At 33.2% G+C, this 17,305-nt stretch overlaps 1 protein-coding gene across 2 annotated transcripts; it reads left to right on the top strand.

The window, feature by feature from the left end:
• The first annotated feature begins 3,789 nt into the window (after window positions 1-3,789).
• LOC107902516 (uncharacterized protein At5g39865) lies at window positions 3,790-5,325 on the top strand. 2 transcript variants are annotated; one of them, XM_041112257.1, is made up of 2 exons: window positions 3,790-4,810; window positions 4,940-5,325. In XM_041112257.1, exon 1 carries the CDS (start codon window positions 3,974-3,976, stop codon window positions 4,775-4,777), a length of 804 nt encoding a protein of 267 aa, XP_040968191.1. In that variant the 5' UTR covers window positions 3,790-3,973; the 3' UTR covers window positions 4,778-4,810; window positions 4,940-5,325. The 2 variants fall into 2 exon arrangements, with proteins under 2 accessions (XP_040968191.1, XP_040968190.1); XM_041112256.1 differs by having other exon boundaries at window positions 3,795-4,810; window positions 4,903-5,325.
• Window positions 5,326-17,305: the final 11,980 nt, after the last annotated feature.

Here is a 17,305-nt window from a genome sequence, read left to right as displayed (position 1 = left end):
ACTCAATTAAGTTTTTATCATTAACTAAAATAATAAATTATGGCCTTCAATTAATGTAAAAACTGGTTCAACTGCTCAACTCCAAGTCAACCGATTTAATGGTTTTTTCCGGACTGATACCCTTATTGATTTTTAGTATTTTTTACAATTTTTATTATTTTTAAGATTTCTAATGTTATTTTTTTTATTTTAAGTATTTTAACTTTTTTTTAAAACTTATTAGTTTTTTTATACTTTTATAATATTTAAATTTTTCATAATTTTAATAAGTTTATATCAAGGTTTTCAGAACTAAACTGGTGATCAAACCGATCAAGCCACTGGTTTACCAGTTAGACTAATTCATCCAGTTCAATTAAATAAAAGATTAAAAAAAATCAGTTCAATCGTATGATTCCAGGTCAACCGGTCTAATAGCTTTCTTCGGACTGATACCCTTACTAATTTCATTCTAAATGGTCCAACCGGTTGATCTGGTCTAATTTAAATTTTTGCGATTTTTTTATAATTTTTATAAGTTTATATCAATCTTAATACTCTTTATATTTTTTATTATTTTTATAGAATTTTAATAATTTTTTATAAAATTTTAGATATGTTTTATAATTTTTTATAAATTTTCATTTTTTTAATATTTAATAATTTTTATATTTTTTATATTTTTTATGATAAAAAAGATTAGATTAAATCAAAAGCTGACACATGTCACCATTTGATTAGTTCACCAATTTATTTTAACGGTCAACGTGTTCAATGACAAAAATTATTAATTGATTATTTTAATTAACAAAATTTTTTAACTAAGTGTAATATGAAGACTTAATTGATTTTTTACATTTTTTAAAATTACATATAAACCTTTTTTCAATGTATTTTGTATCATAACTTAGGCTGAATTACTAGAAAATGTCCATTTTTTTTTCAAAATAATGGAAATAGGTCACTTTTGTTAAAATTGATAGAAATGGGTTGATTTTACTAAAACGTACCCTGGTGTCATTTTCAGGGAAAATCCAAAAAGAGCACATTCAACTGAAAGTATTTTTCCTCGTGTTTTGCCACATCAACACTAAAACTAACAACACCAATTTTATTTTTAGTGTCACCTATTAATGTAAAAATAAAACTTACAAAACAAGCATTTATATAGATCCAAAGTCTCATTTCTTTTTTTTTCTTAAGCAATGGGAGATATGAGATATGTGTATATATAGAGTCATGAATAGATTTGCAGCTTATTCCTAGACGATGTGAGATTGCTTCCTTAAATTGTGATATATAGAGAATGTGTATATATAGACTCATGAATATGTTTAATTATAAAAATTAAATTTAATATAATTGTTCAATTTGCGATTTCTTTTTTCATGAAGACATATGATTATAAAATTTAAGTTGTGATCAATATGTGAATTGATTTTTTGTTAAAATACATTCCTTAAGAATCATAAAGTGATTAAATTTATACGATTAATAATAAACTCGATGTCTTTTTTTAATGTTTAACTATTGTATTTAAAGTGATTGATTTATATAAAAAGTGCAAATTTAAAGTCTATATCTAATATATTAAAGAAACAAAGTTAAAAATATATATATTTTTTAAAATGAGTATTTAGAATTATTATTTTCCACATTGCATACTAGTTAAAATCTATATTTAATATACTCAAAAAATAATTTTAAAATTTTTCTAAATATATATTTAAAATAGTTGGGCTTAATTTGAAGATTTATAATTTACTCTGAAAAGAGTTATGATTTAAGGATAATGCTCTTTCTTTTTTCTTGCACAACTTTCAATTTTATCTTTTATTTGATATGATTTAGAGCTACATGTTGGAAATCAGAGTCCAACACTTGTCACAAAATCTAGAATTGATTTGAATTTTTATTTAAATATTTTTGAACCATTAAATTTAAAATCGATGGGTTGGCCAATTTAATCATCAATCTAGATGTTACAATATTTGTAAATTTTTTTATTTAGTCACACCAATAAATTTAACAAAATGATTTCAACAATGTTAACAATTAGACTTGTATTTTTAAATTCAAAAAATAGAGAAATTAAATTATTTGGAATAAAAATAAAAGGCTTAAATTCCAAACTTATCAAGAATACTGGGATTTCAATCTATTTTAACAAATAATAATAATATGTATGGACGAAAACAAAAATCAAGATTTGTCTCTGCACAAAGATAATAGGGGGTCATACTATTCCAAATTCTTTAGGATTTGGAACTGCGATACTCAAAAATTGGTGAAAAAAAAGATTTAAATTAAATAATTTTGGTTTTTATCTAAATAAAATAATTATTTAGGCATTGTGGTGGAAGACCCCTATTCATGTGTTTATATATACACATAGTCTATATATTACAATTTAAATAAGCAATCTAACATTCTCTAATATTGTAAACTTATTCATGAGTCTATATATACAAATATCTTATATCTCATATTATTTAAGAAAATAAGGGAAATGAGATTTTGGATCTATATAAAAGTTTATTTTGTAAATTTTATTTTCACATTAATAAGTGGCAAAAAATATTAGTATTACCATTTTTAGTGCTGAATGAACAAACATGGGAAGAAATACTTCTACTTAAACATAATTTTTTAGATTTTTCCTGAAAATAGCATTAATTGAACGCGTTTTAATAAAATTAGCTCATATCTGTCAATTTTAATAAAAGTGGTTTATTTCCCTTATTTTTTTTAAAAATGGTTCTTTTATGATTATTCAGTCCACAACTTTCATGAAGAAAAACAGTATAATTATTTTGAATATCTATACCACTATATATAAGCGCCTTCCACAATCGACACCAACAATGGACACCTCAACTATTTTTGACACGAGTATAATGGGTAAATTTGAATTCCAAACCTTTTACTTTTTTAGATTATAAAAATGGTTAAATTTCAATTTTATATTTATATTATTCTCAAATTGAAGATTTAATCTATACATTTTAATTTTGACATAATTTGGTATCTCAATTTTTATAATATCATTAATTTAAATACTTTATTGTAATTAAAATGATTAAATGAATCTTTAAGAACTATTAGCATCGTTAAAATATTTTATTAAATTTAGATACACTGTTATTTTTTATTACATAGATATTAAATGAGTTTTTTTATTATGTTAAAATTTCAGACCAACAAATTTAATAAAAAAATTAACAATATTATTAAATGAACCTCAAATTTTAAATTAGAAAAGTATACGAATTAAATTTTTATTTTATAAAAATTAAATTTTAAATATACGAAGAGTATAAAATTTTGAGTAAATTATAACATTTAAAATCTTATTAAATAAATGTATAAGATAAAAAAATTGATTTTGTTTGATTGCAAATTTAAATCCGAAACTTGGTTTTATCCTCTGGTTAATGAATAGATTTTTTATTAAAAAAATTAATTTTTTTTCAACGGTTGAGATGTATCCAAAAACTTATCTAATGGTGGCGATAGGCTTTTCTAGAAAATTCCCAAATGACAGACAACCAAAAACCGAGTCATTCAGAAAAGGCGGTGAGTCGGTGGCCGCTGCCGCTTTCTTCATTTTATTTTTAAACTATTAATAATCCGACCTACAATTTATTTAATTAATATTTAAATAATAAAATGGAATTTTGATCAGTCAAGTTTGAAAAAGGAAATTAAGTTGAGATTTTATTTTAAAAATAGTATTGTGTTTTTAATATTGAAAATTAAATATATTAAAATGTTTATAAAAAACAAAAAGGTAACAAATATTCTTGCTTTGATGTTACGTTCGCATAAAGCAAAAGCTCATTCCCACCATTTCCTTCTTTATCTAAAACAACAAAAAGAGAAAAACTGACAAAGAAAATAATAAAAGCAGCCATTAATTTCCATCCATTCTATTCAAGAAACTGATTTTCCTTTCACTCATTTCCCAAAAGCTTGAATTTTCCGATCTGGGTCGATGGCAGAATTGGACAATAGCAGCACCAGCTCATCATCGGGATCGACGCTCTTCAATCGCTCCTTCACGATGCACGCAAACACAGCTGAACCTGATGCCCCCAAAGTTCATCTTCTTCTCAACAACCCATCGTCTCTTAATCGAGCAGCTTCCATTTCCAAAATTTACAATTCAATCGATTCAGTCAAAGGTAAAGTCAAAAAGCTTTGCAATTTATTCGAGTCCGCGAAATCTTCATTAACCAGTAAAGAACTTTCCCCTAAAGTTGTTTTAAGACCCACGAAATCAATCGGGTATTCATCTTCGTTTTCTTCGAGTTTTAATAACCCATCGATAAGATTACCCGGAACTGAAGATCGGATCGTTTTTTATTTAACTAGTTTACGAGGGATTAGAAGGACTTACGAAGATTGTTATGCTGTTCGGATGATATTTAGAGGGTTTAGAGTTTGGGTTGATGAAAGGGATGTTTCCATGGATTCAGCTTATAAGAAAGAGTTACAAAGCGTTTTGAGAAAGAAGAACCCGAGTTTGCCTCAGGTTTTTATAAAGGGAAAGTATGTTGGTGGTGCTGATGTGATTAAAAGCATGTTTGAAGTTGGGGAATTGGCTAAGATTCTTGAGGATTTTCCAAGGATACAACAGCCTGGGCTTGTTTGTGATTGTTGTGGGGATGTCAGGTTTGTGCCTTGTGGGAATTGTAATGGGAGTCGAAAAGTGTTCGACGAAGACGAAAGGTTTCTTAAGAGATGCTTGGAATGCAATGAAAACGGCTTGATCCGGTGCCCCAATTGCTGTTCTTAACACTTTGATTGCTGCTGCCTGCAGGATGTTAAGGTATATATACATAATGAGCTTGGTTTTTTTTTTTCGATTGCCGAGGTATATCAATGATGGTCTGATGTGTTCTGTATGAACCATTTCATTAGTATTTAGCTGATGATCGTTTGTTGATGACGAAATTAGCATCACCACGTAATCGAAATGCCGTATTTGGAGATCATGCATTTTTCAGCCACCAGGCAAATCGGGAGAAGATGGCCGGGCTCTGTAAGCTCAATCTTATCGTGTCCTATGGAGTAAGGGACGTTGTTCCATGCCAGAGCCATACCATAATGCTGCGGTCGGGCGTTTGGGCATTCGATAGTGAAGGAGATCTTTTGGTTCTCCTATCCTATATGATGCTGTAAATATTTATTTAGTGCTATCTTAATGTAATGCACTTGCGTGTGTTGCAAGTGACAGATTGTGAGAATAGACTAAAATTTATGCTTATAGAGTTATGGTCCTGAATTCACTTTGTAATCGAAGAAACTTGAGTGCCAATATATAAAAATTCATTCGTTGGTACCCATTGTGGCAATGATTTCTGGTTTGTTGTTATCTTAATGGAAGTGTTGACGGTATGCAAAATCTGGTTTGAGTATTGAGTGCATACGTGGTCCCAACTTCTGCAAATGTCAACTATCTACTTTAGAGAATGAATTGAACTGATATCTACTTTGTCCCAATTTCTATCAGGATTTAGAGAGATGTTTTAAATGGTGGATTATTTTAGGTTGTGTTATTCGGATTCAGGTGTAAGTGTCTACTACGAATATGTCCATACCATGTTTAATTAATTATTACTTGAAAGAATAAGAGTGAGGTCAACGTAAATGTTGGCAAATTACAAGTGGATGATGAAGAATGCTATCTCTGTTTTTTTTTATTTGTTTAAGAGTCATGAGTTACATGAGTAGTGCTAACTGGATTTCTGCTGGTCAATGATGTATTTTTCTTTAAATTTTAGCTTCACTTTGACTTTAAATTTTGCTGTAAGTCAATTCCAATTAGCTGTTCTAGTTTCCGGTTTTTGATTTTTTTTTTTTTACTTTTGACTCTTCAATTCTTTGGAAATGCTATCTTTTATAACTTCTTAAAAAATTAAAAAGGGTTAATGTACTACTTGCCTCCAAAATTGTATCTAATTATCACTTTGACACTTAAAAGGATTCTTTTATCAATTTGGTACTTGAAGTTCCCAAATTGTGATATATGTTACCTCCAGCCGTTAACGCATGATGAGGCATGCTCTTAGTGTGCCGCATCATTCAATTCATGTTTTCTCTATAAATTGTCACGTTCAATAATCACCAAGAATGGGTATAAATTGTCACGTTCAATAATCACTAAGAATGGGTGAATTGATGTTTTAAAATTATCAAAAAGAAAAAATCAAAGGAGATTCAAGAATCTTGAAGAAATATTGGGTAGAGGGGAGGGGGTTCGACGGTGGAGAGAAAAAGGAAAAAAAAGTATATTTCTATTATATATATATATATCTTGTGAGTTGTGTTGATACAAATTTGTGTGTAATACTTTCAATGAAAAGAAATTATTCCGACATTAATAATGGTTATAATTTTTTCTCATGTTATATATACACATTAAGAACATTTCGAGACGATATATGAGAATAACACAAACATAGAAATGTTTTATTTGCTTCATCTTCTCTTGTATACATTCATTGTGTGCTGTATTTTCTCTATTAAATTTTTATATTTAAAATTTCAATTTGCAAACACTCATTGCTAGTTTGCTCATCTTCACTTTGTTATAAGAAGCACGCTTAAGGTCTTTGGGGTATAAAACCTTAAATAGATTGTAAAAAGTTTCTAGTTGAGTCACAAAATTTTAGTTAAGTTATAAAAACTAAGAGAAATGTTCTATCTTAGACTTGTGAAAGAAATAAGGTATAATTCAAGTATAGTAAATTGAGAAATTCTTGGTTGAAGTATATCAAGGTAGTAGAGGTAGACAAATACTACATTAACCCAATAAAAAAATAAAGATATGTATTGGACAATTTGCACTCAAATCCAAGTAAATTAAAATTTTGAAATTACACCTAAATATTGGATGTTTATCACCTAAATTCTTCCCAAATACGAATAACAAATATCCAAAAGGTTAATATTCATATTCGTTGCATTTGGATTTTTTTAAGGTAAAAACAAGAAGGGTAAATTACACCAACAGTCACCCAACTTTGGGGTAGCTTACAAAACAGTCACTTAGGTTTCATTTCAATTACTCAACTTTTGAAAAGTTACAAAACAGTCATTTTTGCCGTTTTTCGTCATAGATGTCACGGAAAAGTGACATGGCAGGTGACGGCGTCCTTGGTGTCAAAAAATCGTCCAACTGGCCGGTTACTCTTACGTTAACAGCCCTACCAGCACTGTATAAGTTCGAAAAAAGTGGGAATCGACTTTAAAGAAATGAAAGTTTGGAGTCGCCACCAATCCTTTTTGTTTAGGTGTGATCAGGTCACCTTGTGGTCGATCATTTTAATAAAGCATTTTGGTTTATTAAAATAACGTTTTTGGTCTACGAAAAACTAGAAAATGAATTTGGGAGTCGGTTACGCGTGAGGAAGAATTAGCACCCTCGCAACGCCCAAAATTGGTACCAATTGATTATTTAATGCCCTATCGTTGAAAATTTGAAGAAAAAAATGTTAAAATACGATTCCTTTAAAAATGTGTGAACAATTCGAATTGGATTTTAATATTCACTCGTTCAAAGAAATAAAATACCACATCCAGCACGTTAGGACACGATATTTTAAGCCTCCAAAAACTGAGATCACCTCATAATTTCTAGAACACACAACGAAATCTAAAAAGGGAATCTCGTTATTTGGCCAAACGAAGAAAATCGAAACCCAGCACGATTGAGCATGATTTCTCAAAATTCCAACACGAAACATTGCCTTGTTTTGAGGAATTTCCAAATAAGCAATTATAAAACCAGCTCCAAATGCTTTTTATTTGGTTAGGAATACCATGTGAAAACAATATGTTTAAACCATTTCGCAAATACTAATATTAACAGGCTAATGAATTAAAAACAAATTAAAAGAAATTCGAAGCAAAACAATACAAATAACATGTAACAAAATTTGAAACAGGTAAACAAGTAAATGATATGAAGGAAACGCAATTTAGAAATACCAATATGCAAACAATCAATTATAGACATAAATCTTGAGATAAATAGTTTTGCATGAAGGTTTGAAATAGACCAAGAAAATAATTAAATAAAAAAACAATGTATCTATGAAATTCCAAAATAAATGATGTGTATAAAACAAGGTAAGTGATATGCAAAATAATATATATGTCCATTTAGGTAAAATATATACATGAAATTAAGAAAACTTAATATAAATAAAATATATAAACTCCAATAATATATGAAAATATTTGGGGATAAACAGAATATATGTATATATATCAAGGTAGGAAAATAAATATCATATAAATCTCTAAGGTATAGAACTATATAAAAGAATTTTAAAACCAATAAGTCATATAATAAATCAATGAAAAAAATATACAAAAAGGAAAATAAAAACTTAACAATATGTAATTAATTAAAACAGTATAAAAGAAAATAATATACAAAAAAGATGGATAAGAAATAAATTATAAAGAATATAAAATATGAATTAAAAACTTAATTGAAAAAATAGGTTAAAATCAAAAGGATAATTTGTAAATAAAAAAAACTGTAGGACTAAAATGCAAGGCGCATAAACTAACGAGGGCTAAAAACAAATAAACCAAATGCCTAAAATGAAACATTTAAGCACGGAATGATTTGTAACGGCACGCAAATTCTAGGGACAATTTAAAAGAGTCAAAAAAACATAAATAGGGCTCAATTGAATGTTAGTGTGAAAGAGGGAGACTAATTGCGCAAATCCCCCATTCATAGCCAAAACACGCGGTCAAACTCTCTCCTCCCCCAAATGTTGTTTCATTTTATTACTTAAAACCTGCTTTAAAATTTTGCTTTAAAGAAAACCTTTTAACTTTTGTTTTTTTTAAGAAAGAAAACCCTAAATGCCTTGCACATTCTCTCATTTCCCTCACTCTCCCTTTATTCTCCAGCCGAAAGGCTCATTTCAAGCCCTCAATCGCTCCCAAAATCTGATCGTGACCAACACAGCAAGGCCCTCCGACGTTGTGAACGCGATATAACTCCGGTAAGCACCTCGTTCTCTCTTATATCTCGTATTTGTGTCGAATGAAAAAAGAAAAGCAGAATAAAATTGCAACAAATAATCACTTTTGAAGTATTCTTGGTTGCTTTCTACTGATCTTCGTGTATATTTTGTATTATAATCTGTATTCTGTTTCCCTTGAAAAGAAGGGAAAAAAAGCCCCATTTACAAATAAAATTCGAAGGCTTTATAGCCAAAATACAAACAGTTTCCTGCTGTTTCTTTGCTCATGTCGCAGGTCACAAAGACGTGGAGGAAGAACAGGCATGGGACGTGCGGAGTGGACGTGTGAGTGGAGTGCGTGAACTGCTGGTGGCTGCATTCCTGTGGCAAATGGAAACTCCAAAAACCTGGGCCTATCGGGCTTGTTTAATTTGGGTCTGTATTTGGGGCCAAAATTATATTTCAGGCTAGCACTTCAAAATTTGTAATGGACTATTTTAATTCATACGGCCTGGGAAAAATTTGGGCCTTACAGCTGCCCCTCTTTGCTCATTATCGTGAAACGAGAATGAAGCAAAGACCACAAAAAGGCCAATTTTGCCCAGTCTTGCCATATCTCGGCCTCTTTATGCTCATCTTCTTCAAGTAACCCCATGCCAATCCACTGCATCTTTAGGGGTATAGGAATTGTGTTTTTAATCCCCTATACATCTTCAGTCTGCTCTATTGCGACTTCAAGGAGATAAAATTTGTAATTTTGAGCCTACTCCACCGCAACTTCAGGGAGATAAGGCTCACTATCTTCGATCTGCTCCGCTACTGCTTAGGGAGATAAGATCTGTAATTTCCAGCCTGTTACCCTACTGCTTAGGGGGTTAAGGCTCACCGTTTTCGATCTGCTCCACTACTGCTTAGGGAGATAAGATCTGTAATTTTTAACCTGTTACCCTACTGCTTAGGGGGTTAAGGTTCACCGTCTTCGATCTGCTCCGCTACTGCTTAGGGAGATAAGATTTGTAATTTTTAACCTGTTACCCTACTGTTTAGGAGGTTAAGGCTCACCGTCTTCGATCTGCTCCACTACTGCTTAGGGAGATAAGATCTGTAATTTTCAGCCTGTTACCCTACTGCTTAGGGGGTTAAGGCTCACCGTCTTCGATCTGCTCCCCTACTACTTAGAGAGATAAGATCTGTAATTTCCAGCCTGTTACCCTACTGCTTAGGGGGTTAAGGCTCACCGTCTTCGATCTACTCCACTACTGCTTAGAGAGATAAGATCTGTAATTTCCAGCCTGTTACCCTACTGCTTAGGGGGTTAAGGCTCACCATCTTTGATCTGCTCTACTACTGCTTAGGGAGATAAGATCTATAATTTTCAGCCTGTTACCCTAGTGCTTAGGGGTTTAAGGCTCACCATCTTTGATCTGTTCCCCTACTGCTTAGGGAGATAAGATCTATAATTTCTAGCCTGTTACCCTACTGCTTAGGGGGTTAAGGCTCACCGTCTTTGATCTGCTCCACTACTGCTTAGGGAGATACGATCTGTAATTTTCAGCCTGTTACCCTATTGCTTAAGGGGTTAAGGCTTGGAATTTTCAGTCTACTTCCTTTCTACCTCAAGAAGATAAGACTTGTATCTTCGACCTACTCTCTTGCTACCTTAGAGAGATAAGGCCGATGGCTAAAATTTGCTTCATAGCCGATACATAGAGATAAGACTCACCATTTCCGATCTGCTCGATAGCCGATACATGGAGATAAGATCTATAATTTTCAGTCTGCTTCCTTACTATCTCATGAAGATAAGACTTGTATCTTCAACTTGCTCTTTTGTTACCTCAGAGAGATAAGGCCGGTGGCTAAAATCTACTCCATAGCCAATACATAGAGATAAGACTTGCCATTTTTAATCTGCTCCATAGCCGAGACATGGAGATAAAGATTTGTAATTTTCAGCCTGTTACCCTACTGCTTAGGGGATTAAGGCTCACCGTCTTCGATCTTCTCCACTATTGCTTAGGGAGATAAGACCTGTGAATTCATCGATGTTGCCACACTGTCCTCTAGAGAACATGCCTTGTAGACTCGGTTTCATATGCCTATGCTTATACTAAATGATTAAGATGCTATGATCAAAATAAATCAGAATGCTCCTAACTAGGTGTGTATGAATGATATTTGTATGTAATGCAAAATGTCATGAGAATGGTCCTTTTTAATATTTGGGTTGTCATTGCTCTTTCCATCAAGGTTCTGTCACCAATATACTATCCTGTCTTCTCTACTCAGCTAGTATCCTTTTATAGAAAATCATCTTCTTCAATTCATCCCACTACAACTCAGGGGTATAGGATTTGTACCATCTTCTTCAATCAAATGATCTACTACACCTCTCTCTGGGTAACATGACCAGATGCGTATGCAGAATATCAATTTTCTTTTTCGAGCTGATCCCATTTAATGCTTAGGTGAACATTGCTCGTTATTCATCGAGGTTGTATCACCGATGCAACATCTTGTATCTGATACTTTTGAAAAAAATCTAAAGAGATAGTTACAATTTAGACTTCTCTTTCCAGCCCTTAAGTTTGGTAAGTTATAAACAATAATCTTGTTTCAGGTTCTTGTACCATTTAGAAACTTTCAGAATAATATGCAGAACCCCTTTTGTGAAGGTATTATTAGTCCATTAATCATTATTTCAATGCAAAATGCTTGAAAAAGATCATAATAATTGATAAGAGAGAAAATAATTGGGAGCATAGCTCAAAACAAATATGTTAATCAAAAGATAGTAAACGTAATAATAAGGAAATTTATTGAGACTTATCTTGAAAAGAATAAGGTAATCAAAGATAGCAAATTTAAAATGGGCAAAATGGAAAACTAGATGCCCCAGATATCACAACTTGAGCTTATTTGTACTAACTTCTTGAGGACCATTTTGAGCTCAATTTGTGTTTAGGGAATCCGGAGTACTTTGTTGATGCCCTAAGACGTAGCATACTTCTTCATTGTTAATTCAGACATAGCAAGACTATTGTCTACCCCACTTTGATCCAAATTTGAGCAGCCCTTTTCGGGTTTTCAACTCAAATCCCCCTTGGTCTCAAGGCACCCTTTACGGGTTTTCGCCTTAGCCTCTCCTGTTTCTTTTTCTTTTCTTTTTTGTGTTTTTTTAAACTATTAACTGTGATTGAATCTGAGTTCACTGAATTGGGCAGGTCCTTGCCATCCATCTCGGACAATATCGATGCTCCTCTAGAACAAGCATTCTGTACTACATAAGGTCCTTCCTAGTTTGGCATCCACTTTCCTCTAAAGTCCTTTTGTATAGAAATGATCTTCTTCAATGTCAGGTCCCCAATTCTCAAGGATGAACCCCCTTTGTCACAAGCCAGCATCATCTGACCGTGACAGATATCCTTCAAATTTGACTGATCATATCAAGATTGGATCCATTCTACCTCATCCAAGTTTTAGTTATGGCAAACTTGGAGAAAAGAAATAATAGACAAAACACTTCCAAAACTAATGATAAAGGTGTTGCCCCGATGAAGGTCTTAGCCGACGTTTGATAAGTATAGAGGGTAAACGGTAACTTCTTTATGTTAATCTTTACAAGTCTTGGTCACCTTCCACAATCTTTTTTGTTGTTTTTGTTTTTATTTTTTCTTTCTTTTTTCTTTCTTTCTTTTTGGTTGCCTTTGCTGCACTGTGATATAGTGTCTAATCTTTGAATAGACTGTAATCTTTTGACATTGTGTAGTTGTATTAGACATGATCTTTTCTGATATTACCTTTCGGTACCCTTTTTTATGACTATCGACCTTGTAACATTGGCATATGAAGCGACCTTCACCCTCTTCGTGAAGACATCGACGACTACCAAGATGAGTCGGTGTATATTAGATGAGAATAGCCTGACAACATTTATGTCCCGCATATAGAAAATCTGTGAAGAAATGAAAGTGTCACATAAGTCTTGTCTTCCTCCATTTGGCATTTACGGCATTACTGATACAATCCCCTTATTTGGTGGATTAGCAGTACCCGAACCTCATAATTAGCTTAGCTAACGTAAAATCATTAGCATGTGTCCTTCTAACACCTGTATGGACCTTTTTAGCATCCACAAGTCTTAGTAGCCCAGGCATATCTTGATACGATCATGCGAAAACATCTTTGAATTCTTAAAATAACTCTATGATGTCTCGCTTTGTCTTTGCAGTGATGCTGGCTTCAATCTTTGCCTCTTTCTCTTTTTCTAAGCTCACTGACCACTGACTTTTTGTAGAGTAAGATCTTTTTTTCATCTTGCTCTACCATTCTTAACAAATCAGAAGATAAATTACAATATCTGTCATCCTCAAAGTCTTGAGATCTGCTTAAACACATATCTCACCCTAAAAAGGGAGTCAGTTACAGCGTTGCTCACGTCGTTGATATTTGGGGACCTATTGTAGGTACAAAGGCATATTTTCAAAGAATAAATGATCCTAAAGATGATTATTTGTATGATATGATTATGAATGAAGAATAAAAGAATATTTAAAAGACAGTTCAAAAAACAAAAAAATGTGTACTATGAAATGGAAAAAATGAAAGTATATTTGCTTAATAAGATGTATTTTATTGAAATAAAAATTCTGGACACAAGCCTATGTCACAAAAGGAACCTTATTGCCTCTAGGCTTAAAGCAACAAGCGTGTTTTGAATATTACTCTAGATTAGCTCTAAAAATACAGGGATCTCTTCCACAGTCCCATTGTTCAAAGCACTCCCAAGTATGTAAGGATTTGGAAACTTTTATTCCCCGATTCTCTCTTCGGATATGTCATTCAGATTCTCTGATATTCCTTCCTCATAATCTTGACTATTGGGTTTACCCCATTATCATTATGATTGGGTAACGGATTTCTTACGTCAGGTGCATCATTGAATGTCACAACACCCATTTTAATGAGCCTTTCGACTACTCTTTTAAAAGAGGTGCAGTTCTCTATCGAGTGTCCCGTGACTCCTGCATGATATTCACATTGGGCACTTACATCGTACCACTTGGGGTATGGGGGTTACAACGGTTTTAAGTAAAACGGGGATACAACATGTGCATTGAATAGACTTTTGTACAGCTTCCGATATGTTATTGAATGGGAGTAAATTGGAGCTTCTCCGTGTTTTGCTTTGTATTGAGCTCTTTTCTTGATGAAGCTTGCTGGCCCGTGACCATCGTTCTTGGTTGATTTACCGTGATTAGTTTTGCATAACCCAAGCTCACATTGCTAACCTCGTTTTCTCTCTTTTTCGGGGCTGACCTGCTGGTGCTTTCCCCAGCTTCTATCTTTCCACACTTTATCGTATTCTCTATCATTTCACCAGACATCATTATGTCCATGAAACTCTTAGTTGCACTACCTAACATGTGATTAATGAAGGGTGCTTTCAAAGTATTAATGAAGAGCATGGTCGTTTCTTTTTCCAGCAATGGTGGTTGGACTTGTATAGCAACTTCCCTCCATCTCTGGGCATATTACCTGAAACTTTCACTTGATTTTTTCTCAATATTCTATAACATGATCCTGTCAGACCCTATGTCCGTCACATGGTCGTACTGCTTCATGAAGGCCTGTGCTAAGTCCCTCCATGATCTGATTTGGGTGCGATTCAACTGATTGTACCATTTAGCCGTAACCCCAGTCAAACTGTCCTGAAAGCAGTGAACTAACAACTGATCATTGTTGACATGACCAGTCATCCTCTAAAAAACATCGTGATGTGGGCCTCAGGGTAGCTGGTTCCATTGTATTTCTCAAACTCTGACATTTTGAACTTCGGAGGGAGCACTAGATCCGGAACCAAACTTAACTCCTTAGCATCTATTCCGCAATGATAATCAACACTTTCCAACCCCTTGAATTTCTTCTCCAACCATCTGTATCGGTCTTCCAATTGCTTTGGGAATTCCGCTCTTGCCTTTCCTGCTTCTGCTGCATCGTCGAGGTCAGGGTCTATAGGATTTGCCCGATTGTCTTCAAGGTTAGAACACGAGCTCATTGAGACATTTATCAGTGCTGAAGTACCAGTCTGATATTGCGATTTGATATTGACAGACACCCCTTGTGGTGGTACTGGGGTATTTGTTGAGGTGAAACCTGGAGGGTTAGCAAGGATCTCACTGTCATCCTCAGTATTATCCATAGGACTCTTCCCTTTTTCTGGCCTTCCCATTAGTAGTTGAGACAATTGGTTCATCATATTCTTTTGAGTTTCTAGCATATGATCCTTCATATCCTGCTGAATCTTGGCCAACTGTTCTTGCATCTGTAATTACAGTTGATCCTGCATTTCCTTCTGCATCTGTTCCAGTTTTTTCAACCTTTGATCCATAGCTTTGGTTTTTTTCCGTGTGTAGTATTAAGGTTCCAGGGTAACTATAACATGTTTCCTAATTAATTAGGGTTCTTTTATGAAATTTAATGCACATGATCCGATGTAATGCAAATGCATGAAATGAATGCAAAAAGAAAGAGAGGCATTGATTCTGAATTCAATTCCATTTAAAGAACTTTTCTAGAAAAAAAATTTCTTTACATGAAACGGATTACACATGCGGTCTTGCCCTCATATTCTAAGCGAAGACACCGGTCAAATTTTGTAAACTTTTAATAGATCACTAGCTCATTTTTGCTTGATTCAGGCCACGGTCCACTGCTCACTCTTCCCCACGATGCTTCGTTAGCTTCTTTAAGGAAGTTGACAGCTCTCGAATAATCTTTGTCATCTTGAATCCCTGGATAAAGACACAAAGTCGTGTATTCCTCCACGAACTATCAACTTTCTCTCTTGTTGTGCTTGCTTGGACCATAGTCGAGCGACTGCATTATAATTCAGTTTATCAAGAAATCTATTTTCCATAAAAAAAACTCTCCATTTAGGAACCAAATATAAATCAACACCTCTTCTCTATGATGATGCAATGCAATACATTCATAAACAAAACAAAACAAAACATGTTTGCACAAATACATAAATAGCAAATAGAGCACCTACTTGGGTAACTACTAGCGTTTGGAGGCTCTACCTAGGGTGGGCTCTTAAGGCTCGCTATATGTGGCTCGGTTCTAAAAAAAAGGTACTTGAACCAGCAGATTTCCCAATCCTCACCCATTATAGGCTCATACAGATTGAGTTTAGTTCAGGGGAATACATTTCCCTATGACCATGCGAAGGTGAAAACTTCACGAAGATATAGGTACGGATGTATCCTGAAAGCAGTCCACTAGCCCATGCAGAGGTAAAAATCTCACTTAAAAGGTGTGACCACAATAGTCATGCAATGTAATGCAAAAGTATCCTAGCAAACACAAGGATCACAAATAAATGCAACAAAAGAATCGTGATTTTCAAATCAGTTTTTAATTTTCGACAAAAGGACAGAAAATAATCAATTTTACGGCTTGACTCTCTTATTGGTCCCCAGTGGAGTCGCCAAGCTGTCAAAACCATTTTTAAGTTTGAAAAAAAACGGGGATCGACTTTAAAAAAATGAAAGTTTGGAGTCGCCACCAATCATTTTTGTTTAGGAGTGATCGGGTCACCCTGTGGTCGATCATTTTAATAAAGTATTTTGGTTTATTAAAACAACGTTTTTGGTCTACGAAAAATAAGAAAATGGATTCGGGAGTCGATTACGCGTGAGGAAGAATTAGCACCCTCGCAACGCCCAAAATTGGTACCAATTGATTATTTAATGTCCTATCATTGAAATTTTGAAGAAAAAAATGTTAAAATACGATTCCTTTAAAAATGTATGAACAATTTGAATTGAATTTTAAGATTCACTCGTTCAAAGAAATAAAATACCACATCCAGCACGTTAGGACACGATATTTTAAGCCTTCAAAAACTGAGATCACCTCATAATTTCTAGAACACACAACGAAATCTAAAAAAGGAATCTCGCTATTTGGCCAAACGAAGAAAATTGAAACCCAGCACAATTGAGCACGATTTCTTGAATTTCCAACACGAAACATTGCCTTGTTTTGAGGAATTTCCAAATAAGAAATTATAAAACCGGCTCCAAATTCTTTTTATTTGGTTAGGAATACCATGTGAAAACAATATGTTTAAACCATTTCGCAAATACTAATATTAACAGGCTAATGAATTAAAAATAGATTAAAAGAAATTCGAAGCAAAAAATAGAAATAACATGTAACAAATTTTGAAACAAGTAAACAAGTGAATGATATGAAGGAAACGCAATTTAGAAATACCAATATACAAAAAGGAAAATAAAAACTTAACAATATGTAATTAATTAAAA

This window comes from Gossypium hirsutum, chromosome A05 (assembly GCF_007990345.1).
Source record: "Gossypium hirsutum isolate 1008001.06 chromosome A05, Gossypium_hirsutum_v2.1, whole genome shotgun sequence".
Taxonomy (NCBI): Eukaryota; Viridiplantae; Streptophyta; class Magnoliopsida; order Malvales; family Malvaceae; genus Gossypium; species Gossypium hirsutum.
The sequence above is the reverse complement of the archived record's forward strand: the minus strand, read 5'-3'. Positions and strand labels throughout refer to the sequence as shown.